Below are 14835 nucleotides of genomic sequence, written 5' to 3'. Positions count from 1 at the left end.
CGGACTTATATAATCTATCAAGTGTTGCTATCAATTTGCACTGTGTCTATAAAACAACCTCGTACACGTCAGCACTGAATCCGACTCCAGTGTTTGAGCCATCAGCTGTCATAATGATAACGATGCAATTGCTGGTCGAACGGACTTCTAATGGTACATAAGCTTTAGTTTATCTAACCAAAAGTTTGTCTTTTATGACACCATCGTAAACCTACAAACATTTAAACATGTGTTTATAAAACATACCAAAACTTTTGTAATATAATGTTATTTCTGTTCTTTTTTCAACATTAGTTTTCTTTTCGAAAGTAAAATATAATATTGATTTGAAAAAAAACAAAATTGATATGCCTGACTTTTAATCATATTGTTATGATTTTTTTTCTATTTTGCGACTTCGACATATATGCTATTACCATCACCAAAATGTATAACCATCATTTTCAATTGTTTCATTTCAATTGACTCTGGTTTGAAATAAATATCATGCTGTCCAATTTCTGCAGTAATTGTCTTTCTAGAATATATGTTCCGATGAAGTCTTGTTACTTGATATTTGATTGAAATATTTGGATTTTTTTCATGTTCTATAACACGCCGTTTCGCTTGCTAAGTTATTTGCTATCGTTTGCGTTGCTTTTATTATGGTTTTTTTTTCTTCTTCCTGTAAATTGTTATGTTTTCAGGAAACAAACATAACACAAGCAATGCAAACAGAGGATACAAAGAGATAGGATATGACGATCGAACAAGGATCACATAACAAGGATGTAAAATATGACACAGTAGTTTAACCAATGTTCAAACAAACACAGAACCCTATGCCGTCTAGAACTATAACCCTCGGATGGGATTTTCTATGTTATATTTATGCAATATTTGTTAATATATATTTTGACTTTTCCCCGACTTGGACTAACCGCGTTTGACTTATTACCAGGTTTTTAGTAACATGAGTAACACGACGGCTGCCATCTGTTGATCAGGATCTTCTCATTCTTTCGGTGAACCTTAAATGCTCAAATTTTTTGGTAGGGTCGTTTTGGTCATTATTTTTGTTCTGGTTTATGTGCTGTTAATTGTCTGTTTGTTTGTCGGTTTTTTGTGTTTTCTTATCATGGCGTTATCAGTTTATTTTCGAATTGTGAGTTTGAGTGTCCGTTTGTTATCTTGTGCTCCTCTTTTACACAATTCTATATACCTTTTACACAATTCTATATACCTTTTACACAATTCTATATACCTTTTACACAATTCTATATACCTTTTACACAATTCTATATACCTTTTCTTAGTATCTGTCACTGAATTTGTGAGGATGATAGTAAAACTTGTGAGATGAATACAACAACAAAAGAGAAGAAGCTACAACTAATGTACATTGAGGTTAACATTAATATTACGTTAAAAGTATCGTATCAATTAGTTCAAATTTCTGTTTATTAATAATTACCGTTACGAAATCATGGCCTTGTTCTCGATCAAAATATGTGAACCGTAAGGCGATAATGTTACCAACACAAACTTCAATCGTCCAAGTCTCATGCATTCCATTGTTGTACGAAAATTGAAACCCTGGTGAAGAAATTTTTTCTCAAAATGTTTCTGAAAAGAAATTACGCAAATTATTATGCATATGAACAAATGAGTAAAGAAACGTTTTTGGTATTTGATTACTGTCTGATACATTGTAATGATGCGTTGAAAAATTTGTTGCATGCAAATGTCAGTTTCAATATTGTTATTAAATTATATTAGATCATTACCTTATTAAACATTGCTTGCCAGAGAAAACAATTTCTTTCTGCACAACAAATCCATTCTGCACGCTTTTGAGATGCATTATTCGATAGCCTTGTAGTGGCCTTGTGTAATTGATTATCGATAAATAATGCAACGTCAAGAATATTCGAATATTCTTTTCGTCAAAAAGTGTGTGTACATAGAGTCTTCTCACTAATGTTCTCATCGAAATAATTATCCCGTGCTTCAATGCCAGAAAATGCAGTATATCCTTATAATTTATTCCATACATGAAATACGTGAAAATCTGGTCCATTATCTTTTGATGTTAATATGAACTGTAAATGAAAGCAATTTTATAGACATAAACTGTATGACTGACAGTTCTATGAACCATGAAAAAAGTCGCACGCTTAAGTTTCAGAGTTATGTGCACAATTTAAAAATGTTGTGCGCACAAGTTTAAAAAAGCTATGCGCTCAAGTTTAAAAAATTGTGCGCACAAGATTTAAAGGTGTGCGCACACATATTCATCAATTCATCTTTGGCACTTAAGGGTCTCCGTATAAGAGTCCTTTTTAAGACAGAAAAAAAGTGTTTATCAATTTCAGTCCCCTGAAAGTTTTTGAAATTTGTCATCCGTGAATAAGTAATCAAGCTTAGTTGTTTCATCATTTATCATATTTATTTTCATGTGCTCTGCCAAAATGCTCTGATATTATCATAAGAACAACATTTAATCTTCCAATTCAATATCTGTAATTCTATCTATAACTCGAATTACCACTATTCATTTGAATACGTCACAACATCGATCACTTCGGTTTATGTTCAATATTGCTTTTTCTTTTGTTAAAACATAGCTTCAAATATTCCCAAGGTAAAACAGACCAATTAACACATACTACGCATCGTATAACGTCAGCGCATAGTCACCACATCAGCATTCAAAGCACACTATTGAAGGCAATCATATTTGAATGCTTTGCGTACTAACAAGAATTATGATATCTATCATAGTTATATGTATGCACATTATGTCCGTTGCTGTACTAAGTGAATCAAGATTAAGATTTATCTCAGCGCACCATAAACCTGAATATGACGACAAGTATGAAGTAGAGAACGCCATTGGAGCCTATCTTGTTAGATTTGTAGGGGAATGCGGTATAAAATGTGTATCAAATACGCGTTGTTTATCATACTTTTACAACCATCTGACAGGAATGTGTATTTTACACTCAGATTCGTTCACCCATACTGTGATGTCATCGTCAGCGAAAGGGTGGAAATTTTACCTTTCACAAGAACGTAAGTCCACATAAATTTATGTACTAGTAACTTCGCATTTTTGTGTTTTCAGAAGTTTAACCCTAGTACCTATTCTGAGTGTATTCACAACAATTGTGTTGATGCCACTACTGATGGATAATTTCCTTCCCGTGCGTATCACCAGCCCAGTAGTCTGCATTTGTGTGTTGACATGAATTATCATTGTTAAGGTCATATGAAAATTATTTGTTGACAAAACAGTACCTTTTATATATTAAAAATATAAATATTAAGGATTTTTTACTCCAATATTTGGCCCTCAACTTGCGGCAAAGTTAATATACCGCAATCATTTGGCTTTCCAAATACCGTTTCGATTATTAATATCACTGAACAGACATTCATTGACGAAATCCGGATATAGTGTACAAATGTTTGCAACTCATGATTGCGGCATACCATCTTTTCCGCAAGTTTATTGTTTTCTGTTTGATAATAAATTAATAATAAGATCCAGTTTGTTACATCTGGTGATCCGTTTATTTGGTAACCGCCAATGGCATTCAACATGTTCAACAGGGTTTAAGAACATCAGTTGTTCGACCTGTTAGTGAAATGCGTTTAGTTTAAATATACTTTTTCACTTGTTTGGTCTTTTGAAAAATGTTGTTTGTGCTGTATTATTGTGCGACCGAAAGCTTCATTTTTATGAAGCCTAGGTGGTCGTGTGGTCTAACGCGCCGGTTACAGTTCAGGCTATTTGGTGTCACGATATCTCATTAGCATGGTTTCGAATCCCAGCGAGGGAAGAACTAAAAAATTGAAGTGTGAAAGCAAATTTACAGATCTAACATTGTTGGGTTGATGTTTAGACGAGTGTATATACAGAATGTACACAGCCATGTATCACCATAACTGCTGGTGATCCGATGGGAAAATCTGTTGAAGAGTTTTCACTGGTTCAGACGTACTTATAAATATAATCCTTTCTGTGACTGTATCTTACATTAATTTGCAGGATCCTTTACTATAGATAATTTAGCTGATCTGTAAAAATAACATCTTCATGCCTTATACATGTTATATATCATGTACTGTAGTACGACACTAGATTAAAACTGACGTGGAAAGGTAACACCCGGCCACCAAAAGCTTCATTTTTATGAAGCCCAGGTGGTCGTGTGGTATAGCGCGCCGGTTACAGTGCAGGCAATTTGGTGTCACAATATCTCAGTAGCATGGGTTCGAATCCCGGCGAGGGAAGAACAAAAAATTTGCGAAAGCAAATTTACAGATCTAACATTGTTGGGTTGATGTTTAGACGATTTGTATATATAAACATATATATACAAATTATATTATATGCGTCAAGATCCCTAATAAACCTTGAGATGAGGAACTCAGATGACGTAATTAAAAACAAATATTAATTTGCCATACAATTGTGGATGCTGTGATTTTAAAAATAGACATGAATGAACAATAAGAACTGTTTTAGAGAAACTGATGTAACGAGAAAAGAAATATGTGGATTTGACCTTCAATAAATTATTAGAAAGGACAAATTTTTTATTGAATTTTATGATCAAAATTTTGGGATTATTTCATGAGGAGAGTGACATTTTTCACCATCTGCCGGGGTTCAGCAATTTGCGAAAAAAGTAATCTCACTTGCCACCCCGAAAATATAATCAGACATGTATAAATGTATCAGCTTCGATATGAGCCACCACACATATTAAAGTAAACGATATTGACTGCGCAATTGAGGAAAACGTTACCATTACCGCCTATGTAGAATTAATTGCAGATGTTGACCCATATGTCTCAGATATTATGTTTCGTAATAAAAAATTGTTAATTAATTTGACAAAAGTTGTTTAACTTTAATCAGTTAATTAAAAGATGATTACGTGACTAAAAATTGGGTTTTAATAATCTCGTAAATTATGACATGTTAAATGGTCTTATCTATGCAATTGACAGTAAAAGTAACTTTAACATTTGTCCTATTATTTATGGTCAGACCATATGAGTGTATAGGCATTGAATTTGTTAAATATTAGTTATAAGATGTTTTGGCTTTTTTATGATGGTATGTTTTCGAAATTTTATTCTGAACGTTCATAGACATGATAGACTCGTTCAAGACTTTGACATATTTTAAGACAACAGTATATTGTTGAAGACTTATCTTTCCTCTAGATTTCTTTTGGTTATTTTCATCGTTGGTAACCGACTCATTGTTGTTTACCCAAAACATTTTTATTCATACATGTATGTTTCATGGTCATGAAATGTAGTATCTGTGTATGATATTTCTAAGGAAGTGACCAATTTACTTAAACATGAACGAATTCAAAACGGATTTACAAGTTGTGAGCATGTATAAACTATCGTCGTTTCTTATTTGGCTAAATCATCAGTAAAGCTATTCCTAGCTATCTGAACCGAATAAAATGTTTCTTATAGTTTTTGTGTTCACGTATATAATGTGGATATTAAATCAATTGTCGTCCTCCTGCACTGTTCATGACATTGGTGTGTGAAATCAGATCTGAAGTTTAACCGCCCAAATCAGAGAATGGAATGACAATAGTTAACTTATACGAGCTCTATGGAGTTAGTTGTTACTTTATTTTTCTTATTCTTTTCTAACATTCGAAGAACAAATCACCTAAAGAAATTTCCTGTAAATAAATATTTTAACATGACCTCAATGCACATGCAATCTTTTAATTAAATGCATATACAAAAGGTGTTAATATTATCAGAAAGTACTATAAGTCCATAAACATTGAACATATTTATACACAATATTTAGGTTATAATCGTAGGATTATAATACTATTGTGTATCTCTGTCATGGTATCTGTCAAATCAAACAAATTTCTTTTCTTTTTTTCTTTGAAGTTAAGATGTTGCACCTAAAAGTTGCAAATTAAGAATTTCGGATGGGGTGTAAGTTATGCGAGAATCGAATACGTGAACAATTGGCCGTTTCAGAATCTAATGAATTCTGGGTTATATTTAAAAAGTGTACACCAAAACGTCATGATTGGTTAAAAACGTTCTAAACACTGAAAAATCAACCAATAACATGACGTTGTTTTCATTTTTGGGTACACACAATAACATTACTCACAGTCCTTTAGATTCTGAAACAGCTAATTGTTCAAGCACGACTACAAATATGTGTATAATTGGCCATGTCATGAAAGTATAAACGTATAGCTGCTGTCGGGAAAATTTTCCTAGTCTCCTCATCCGAATAAAATGGATTTTTGTGTTGCAGAAATTTAATGTGAAGATTGAATCAAATATCACCCTCCTGCACCGTCATGACGTCGGTGTTTTAAATCATCTATGAAGTTAAGCCACCGATGTTAGAGATTTGCAAAAGTATATTTATGGATTATCTAGTATGTGGTTACATTTACAAAATTCTCTTATTCTATTCTAACACTTGAAGATCATATCATTGAAAGATGTGTCATATTTTACCTGACTAGCATTAAATTATGATTCAATTTCCAATATGTGATGGTATTTTTCAGAATATATTAAACGTCTATGAATATTTCATATATTTCCTACGTACAATAATAATACTATCGTGTATCTTTGTTATGGTATTGATTTGTCTAATTATACAAACTATATTTTATAGTAAAAATGTTCTAACTAATAGTTACAAATTGGATATTGCGTACATGGTTAAATATACGCAAGAATTCAAATTAGTTTAATAAATGATCAAATGCGTTTACAATTTGTTCTGTCATATAAATGAAGGCTAATTTAGTTTATCAATGTTTAAATCTCGTTAATTGATGGAGAAGAGAAAACTCAAATTAACAAACAAACACTGAGGGAATCGTATTCACTCAAAAAGGAGCGATACCTAGGGGGTCGACAGGGTGAGCGTCTTCTCATGTGCATGATCACCCGCTATTCACACTCAGTCAAAATTACACAATCGTGAAAAGGACAAAATCGGTAAAAATTACACATCACAACACTTAACCGATTTCTAAATATCTTAGACAAGCATGTCCTTCTAAGTTGAGAACGCGACATGTCATCTTGATCAACCAAATATAGACAGTGACAGTTATGATTATGGATGGTCAATTTCAGTCGTTCTTCCTCATAACTATGTTGGAGCAGTTTTCGTATAAGGATGTTACCAATAGACCTTTTCAACATCTCTCGACACCTACAGTTGAGAACGACTACGACAGGTAAAATGTGAAGGGTCGTCTCAAAAATCAAAAACAATTTGAGATCATTATTGATTTTATTGCTTTCAATCATTGACAATGATAAAACTTTCCTACAGAGTCCAAATGACATGGGTTTTTTTTTTAAATTTATTATAAAGAAAATGATAGACTTTAAGTCATATTTCATCTTTTAGACGTTTAGCTTCTAGCTGTCCTGGTTGAATTTGGAAAACGAAAAGAACAAATGATGTTTATTGTATATAGTTGATATTTAATTAAACAATGATTATGTCGGTTGACAAGAGCGGCACATGTCTGTTAGTTTTGGCCTTGGATGCCTCCATAATGTACTCAATACTTTGTATCATTTCAATTCACCAATTTGGTGTTCCACTTGAATTCTGTATTCACCAATCACTGCTTAAATGTTGTAACATTGAAACGAGGGGTTAATTATATTATATATGTTTTCAAAATTCATCAAGGAAAAACTTTACCTCGAACAAGATATCTTGAAGCGGAGAAGACCGTCGTTGATAAAAAAAAAATCCAAAAAAAAAATCGTGATATTTTCCTTTGACCTAAAAAATCAATATGTAACTATGTAAAAATTGAATATATATGTACATCAACTAAGATGAAGATTGGTGGAAAACACAAAGTTGGTCGTGTTCACAAGTGTGAGACGGACGGACGGTCCAGTAATCTTTTTCATTTTGGAAAAAAATCAAAAGCTTTTACACCAACAAATTAAATCGTTATTGGCATGCGGCAAATATTTGGCGAAAGACTCACATAATCACAAAAGTGAAGAGAAAATTGGTTAGGATTCTGAATGATTCGAATAATTGTTAAATCAATTCAACATGAAATGTCGTGCAAATACATACGAAATAAGAATATTATATGACAGAGACATATGTATGGTGGACGGATGCGGACCTTTCCCCTGTTCGTGTTTCCGGGGAAATCCAGAAATCGAGAAAGCGAAATCGAGAAATCAAGAAATTGGGAAATAGAGAAATAGAGAAAGCAAAAACGCAAAATCGAGAATTCATTTCGCGTTTTCGTGTTTTCTCTTTCGTGTTTCGGCGTGTTTGCTTTCTTGATTTTTCGATTTCTCGATTTCCCGATCTTATCTATTTCCAAATTTCTCAATTTCCCTATTTCTCGATTTCCCGATTTCCAGATTTCTCAATTTCTCGAATTTGCCTTCTCGATTTCTCGAATTCCCAATTTCGCGTTTGCTAAATGAAAGGAGAAGTCACGAAAACGCGAAAAGGCGAAATAAATGGCCGCATCCGGCCACCATACATATATTTATTTATTTATTTGGTTGATATTCATTCTTAAACTATATAGTCAAAACAATATAAAACCGCCAATCCAATATGTTACGTAATGATAATCATGATTGTTTTTGTCTTTGAGACGACCCATCCATTTTACCTGTAAACTGTAGGTGTCATTAGTCGGTGTCGAGAGATATTGAAAAGGTCTATTGGTAACAAAGTCCATATAGTCTGAGCATACAAGCTTGTAACGTATTAACTGATATATGCAAACTACATACGATGAATTTTTGCTTATGTTACTGCTGAGAAATGGGAATTTGACAGTTGGAAATATGAAATCATCACGTTTGTGATAGATTCTAGTTTGAAGTTGTCCATATGTGTCTTTATCGGGGTAATGGTCAAGATATGAAGCATACATTGTACTTTCGGTATTGTCATTAATATGAAGTTCATGAGATGTATGAATGTGCTTGTCCATTATGTATCTCTGTTGTGGTATTGAATTGTATTACTGTTATCAAATCTCACTAATGCGTTGTTGAACTAACCTATAAAATGTCAAATTCACACTAATTCGTGGTTGACCTAACCTATACACAGTCAAATTCTCACTAAAACGTGGTTTAACTAACCTATACAAAGTCAAAGTCACACTACTGCGTGGTTGACCTAACTTATACAAAGTCAAATTCTCACTAATACGTGGTTGACCTAACCTATATACAGTCAAATTCACACTAATACGTGGTTGACCTAACCTATACAAAGTCAAATTCTCACTAATACGTGGTTGACCTAACCTATACACAGTCCAATTCTCACTAATACGTGGTTGACCTAACCTATACAAAGTCAAATTCTCACTTAAACGTGGTTTAACTAACCTATACAAAGTCAAATTCTCACTAATACGTGGTTGACCTAACCTATACAAAGTCAAATTCTCACTAATACGTGGTTGACCTAACCTATATAAAGTCAAATTCTCACTTATACGTGGTTGACCTAACCTATAAAATGTCAAATTCTCACTAATACGTGGTTGACCTAACCTATACAAATCAAATTCTCACTTATACGTGGTTGACCTAAACTATACACAGTCAAATTCTCACTTATACGTGGTTGACCTAACCTATACAAAGTCAAATTCTCACTTAAACGTGGTTGAACTAACCTATACAGAGTCAAATTCACACTAATGAGTGGTTGACCTAACCTATACAAAGTCAAATTAACACTTACGCATGGTTGAACTATCCTATACAAAGTCAAAGTCCCCATATTTATTTTAGTATTATAGAAATAACAACCTTTTTAAACTGATTTGAACTTGAGTTTGGCCATTTTGCGTTGGTTTATCTGCTTCAGATATCAAAGAAATCTAGTGTTTCCACGCAGCGTATGAATATTCTTGTCCATAGTAAGGTACCTCGTTTTTCGTACGTCATATCTGAATTTGAATGTACTTGTATACAGATTATTTGAAAAGGATACAAACAAGAAAAATCTAATGTGTTTTGTCCAACAATATTCATCCGGCGTGAAGTTTTGACGTTACTCTGATACCAAAAGGTCACTTTAATTGAACTAGATACAATTTAAATATTTTAAATGAAAAGTACAGTGATACTGATAATCCGAATTTAATTATCATCGAAAGGAAAACTTAAAGCACTATAATGGTTGTTGTCTTATAGAAGATGAGTATATGAAATGTTTTATACCAAGAATATATCACCTTGGCTGTTTTTGGCAAAACCTTTTGAAATTGTTGGTTCTCAATGCTCAGCAACTCTGTATATATAAGGCCTTTTCATTTTTTTATTCGAGCTTCACTGATGAGTCTTTTGTAAACATAACTCGCGTTTGGCATACAAAACCAAAAGCCTGGTATCTTTGATGGGCTTTTGATATAAAGATTATTTGATTCGCCTCTCTTTTATGACACCATTTATACAACAATCTTTTGTTAATAACATGAATAACAACAAAATGTTATTCGTGCGAAGTCCGAAAAAGAAAAGCAAGTTTGAATGCAGCCTGGTTGAATTTATTGTAAATGATTAAATAACGTGCAATGAGTGCATAAAGGATGAGACTGATTTCTAAAGATTTAATGTCGCCCCTCTTCTTAAATGAATATTATAGTTGATTTATAATTAATAGGCAACAGTAGAAGATTGCTGATAAAGGAAGATCTAAATCTATAATATTTTTATTTCAACTATTAGTATTCATAAGAACTAAGAATATTGTGGAAAACTTTAAGCTACACTTTAGATGTCTTCGTGATATTTGTCTCTGGTTGTTGTTTCATTTACGCATACCATATATTTATATAAACACGCGATGTATTGATACAAGACTTATCAACAGATATTATTTCTATTATTGTTTCACTTTTCAGGGCACCGTAAATACAAACAAAGTAACTCGGCAGTGGAATGGACTTATTTAAATTACCCTGGGTCGTCGGCTTACCTTCGCCTTAACTTGAGATACTCAATCTATACTTTCTGTGTACTTTTTGGTTAACTACTGACTTTCACTCCCCCTGATTGTTCTTGTCTAACAAACTGATTTTTATTGTTTCATTTTTTTTTTCCTATCTGTCATATTTCAGGATTCATATCGGAATGTTCATTGGGTGGAGGAACCTGTGACAAGCTTGATAGTTGTGATGGAGCCCATAGCACTGGCGGCTGCAGTTATAGTTCAAATGCTGTATGTTGCTTTGACAAGGTATTAACTATAGATGTGTGTCAATATTATTGCAGACTTAATAATATAATCGAAACAATAATAATTGTTCATATTTATTGCACCGGAAGCGACAATGAAGCTTGAGGCAAATATTTTTGACAATTCAAAACGTGTTCACAAATTGCGGATAACCACCATAACGATAAAGTTAGATAAAGGCAAAACAGGAAAAGGAATCAGTTGTTTGTCAATTTCAGAAACCTTGCTAATTTGCTAATGGCTGAATTAGTTTTTAAATTTGAACTATGGATTGATCTACGTGACATCGATTGAAATAGGAAAATATAAGTAACGGGAACCTGAAAAATAGCATGAGATAAAATAACTATGCAGTGCAATGATTCTCTTATCATGTTAAGCAAACTCAAACATTCTATCCGATGAAGTAGCCAAATTCGAGGATTTCAACTAAACCTGAGGTTACGTACATAATATTTCAAAAATCACAACGACATACATCATGAATGATCAGAACTGGTTAAAAGTACATCCAAAATCTTTAATGAATGTTTTAGAGATGTCGTCATCTTTACTCCAGGGTCTGCAAAGCATGAATAGAATACAAACGTTGTTTAAAACATAAAAGAAGATTCACAAATCAATGGTCCATTTGCCATTTACCGATTTGATTCTTTTATTACACACTTTTTAATGAAAACCTATTTATTGCAAACGTTATTTTCATTGTGAGTTGTTAAAAAGTGTTAATTATACTATAAGCATTCAAAAAGTGATCAAAAGTACTAAAAAAAATAGCTTTTTAAATATCATAAAAAGTAAAAATCAAAAACAATACTGAACTCCGAGGAAAAATCAAAACGGAAAGTCCCTATTCAAATGGCAAAATCAAAAGCTAAAACAGATCAAACGAATGGATAACAACTGTCATATTCCTGACTTGGTACAGGCATTTTCTTAAGTAAAAAATGGTGGATTAAACCTGGTTTTATAGCGCTAAACCTCTCACTTGTATGACAGCCGCATCAAATTCCATTATATTGACAACGATGCGTGAACAAAATAAACAGACAAAAAGTCAAAATTAGGGGTACAGCAGTCATCATTGTGTTATAATCTAAATCACAATAAAAACAAACAAATATTAGACAAAGAAGCACAAAAAGGCACATATCAAATTTATCGATGGGACCAAATATGGTTATATAAACCTACATCAAAGCCTCTATATTTTATGAATAGATCTATGTAAATGTGATACGTTTATATATTTGACCAATTCACTGGACCATTATTATCTGTTTTGCAGTCATATGGCAGAGATGGGGTATGGCCTGGATACTACGTACATTATGGTGTTCAATACTCCTGGTCGATGTCTATACAGTTTGACCGAAATTCCATAACTGGAGGAGGATCCGATAGTGTTGGCACTTTCACTATTGACGGATCTTTGAATCCATTGTCTAAGGATATCAATTTTGTGAAAGCGTATACTTCTGCTAATGTATCTTACACTGGTCAAGTAACAGCTGACGTGTGTACAATGTATGGTCAGTATACAGTTGGAAGTACAACTGGAGCTTTTAACATGACAATTTGTACTTGAACGTTTTCAATTTTGTTTTTATTTTATTTTTTGCTAATATTTAGCTTGACACATCTGTTTCTGCAATAAACTTTTAAATCTGAGTACGTTAATGTATGTTTTTTAATTGATGTTTAAATTGCAATCGGGCATACTACATGGTATTTAGGAAAATGAGTTAGGTCAGAGCATAAATGTATGTAAAGGATGTACTCCACTGAGGAGCCAAAAATTTCTAGAAATTTTTTTTTCTTAAACTGATTTTTGGGTTTATATGACTGTAAAAAGATAATTAGGAAACATTATGGTGGTGCACTTCTTATTTTGATACGACCCTTTGAAAGTACCCAATTTTGATGATTTTCCCATTTCTTATCATTTTTTGGCTATTATCGTAAAAAGTATCACAGTTTCACAATTAAAGTTTTTTTCATACTTTCAATAAAGATGAAGTGGACCAATCTGAATAATTTTAACTTGAAAAAGTATAGGTGTTAATTTAAGAAAGTGTTATCATATGTTGATGTTTTTTTCGTGTCAAATTAACATGCTGTCAGTTTTATGAATTTGTATTTTTTTCTCTGTTTTAATAATTAAATGCATATTATTTCAACTTTTTTGTTATAAATGATAAATGAAATACATATGTAAGAAATTTGAAAATAAAAAAGTGATATGGGATGTTCATCGTCCTGGTATAGTCATTTCTTGTACTTCTCACCCATTTCCACAAAATTTTGGCAAAAAAGACTGACTTGATTAATAAGAAACTTGAAAAAATTAATTACTCAAAAACTGTTTGTTGTAAAAACACAATTTTTGCACAGAGTTTAGTTTGATTATAACAATTTCAAAAGATAAACAACAGATAACGAAGGGCAGCCGATCATGACACAAAGTCGGTTCATGCATAACATTCCGCGTTTAAAAATCTGATCGCCATCTCACAGTCACAGTCAAAATATTTAAGTTGCTCTTGTATTCCTGTTTTTATGTTACTACAAAAACCACAACAATTAACAAATGTATTTTACCCATTACTCTTTGTTTGACATGTTGCGTATAAAAACACATCTGCTCAGACAAAATTGATTAATACATGGCTTATAGTAGAATAACCCATATGCTCATATGCATAAGTCTTATCAAGGTCGTCAGAATCAAATTAAAAAAAATAACAGTAAGAAAAGCATTGAAACCTAAAATCAGACTCGGGCCTGCTTTGTTACGAGCAAAAATACTTATTCTTTTTTATTAATTTTAATTGTTTATTTACATATTTCAGATATCAGAAAATGACCGTTATCCGTGATATTTATATTCAACATAGCACCCCTACATTTTAAAATTCATATTCTAACTTTTTTAACGTGACGTAACAGTTTGTTAACCAACACGATGGGTGCCAGATATGCAGCATGATCAACATACCCTTCCGGGGCATCTTGATGGAAACCGTGTTGCTCTGTCGAATCTGCTTTGTGTTCAGTGTTATGTTTATTAACTGTTCTTCTGTTGTCAGTTTATTTTCCACTTTTTAGTTTAGTATCTTTCACCTCAGAGTCTCTATTTAGCTCATTGGAGCACAAAGGCCCAATGTGAGCTTATGCCATCACTTGGCTTCCGTCGTCGTCCGTCTTCTGTCATCGTCTTCGTCGTCTGTTGTGATTTTGCGTCAACTATTTTAAGAATCTTCTCGTTTATAAATCCCAGTCAAAAAATTTTGGTCCATCATCAAATGTGGCCGTAATGGCTAAACATACAATACTTTGGTCAAATGAAGTTTTTGGCTTATACTCGATATCTCATCAAATAAAACTTTCACTGCAAATCTGACATTAGGTAAATGATCGTAAATATGTCCAATATGTATAGATCTATCAGCCCTGAAATTTTCCGACGCAATTGGTTGGTTGCTGCCACTTAGTTTGTATTTTTTAAGGAAATTTGTCTGTGTTTAGTTACTAGCTTGACTATTATTATG

General features: G+C 32.7%; 2 protein-coding genes across 2 annotated transcripts in view; one reads left to right on the top strand and one right to left on the bottom strand.

Annotated features, from left to right (window-relative positions):
- Nucleotides 1-14835, bottom strand: part of LOC139499581 (endoribonuclease LACTB2-like) — a 273549-nt gene that overhangs the window by 140851 nt on the left and 117863 nt on the right. The gene's annotated exons all lie outside the window — the stretch shown is intronic.
- LOC139497345 (uncharacterized) lies at nucleotides 2705-13298 on the top strand. Its single transcript, XM_071285556.1, has 3 exons — nucleotides 2705-3054; nucleotides 11166-11284; nucleotides 12573-13298. The coding sequence occupies exons 1-3, from the start codon at nucleotides 2724-2726 to the stop codon at nucleotides 12870-12872; spliced, it is 750 nt and encodes a 249-aa protein (XP_071141657.1). The 5' UTR covers nucleotides 2705-2723; the 3' UTR covers nucleotides 12873-13298.

The sequence above is a fragment of the Mytilus edulis genome, chromosome 12 (genome assembly GCF_963676685.1).
Source record: "Mytilus edulis chromosome 12, xbMytEdul2.2, whole genome shotgun sequence".
Lineage (NCBI taxonomy): Eukaryota > Metazoa > Mollusca > Bivalvia > Mytilida > Mytilidae > Mytilus > Mytilus edulis.
This window is presented reverse-complemented; position numbering and strand designations above follow the sequence as displayed.

What these genes read in the sequence shown, in the direction of transcription:
- LOC139497345 (XM_071285556.1), top strand. Translation starts at nt 2,724, where the DNA reads ATGCTTTGCGTACTAACAAGAATTATGATATCTATCATAGTTATATGT. An exon ending in ATTTTACCTTTCACAAGAAC is followed by an intron (nt 3,055 to 11,165) that starts GTAAGTCCACAT and finishes GTCATATTTCAG; the next exon opens with GATTCATATCGGAATGTTCA. An exon ending in CTGTATGTTGCTTTGACAAG is followed by an intron (nt 11,285 to 12,572) that starts GTATTAACTATA and finishes TCTGTTTTGCAG; the next exon opens with TCATATGGCAGAGATGGGGT.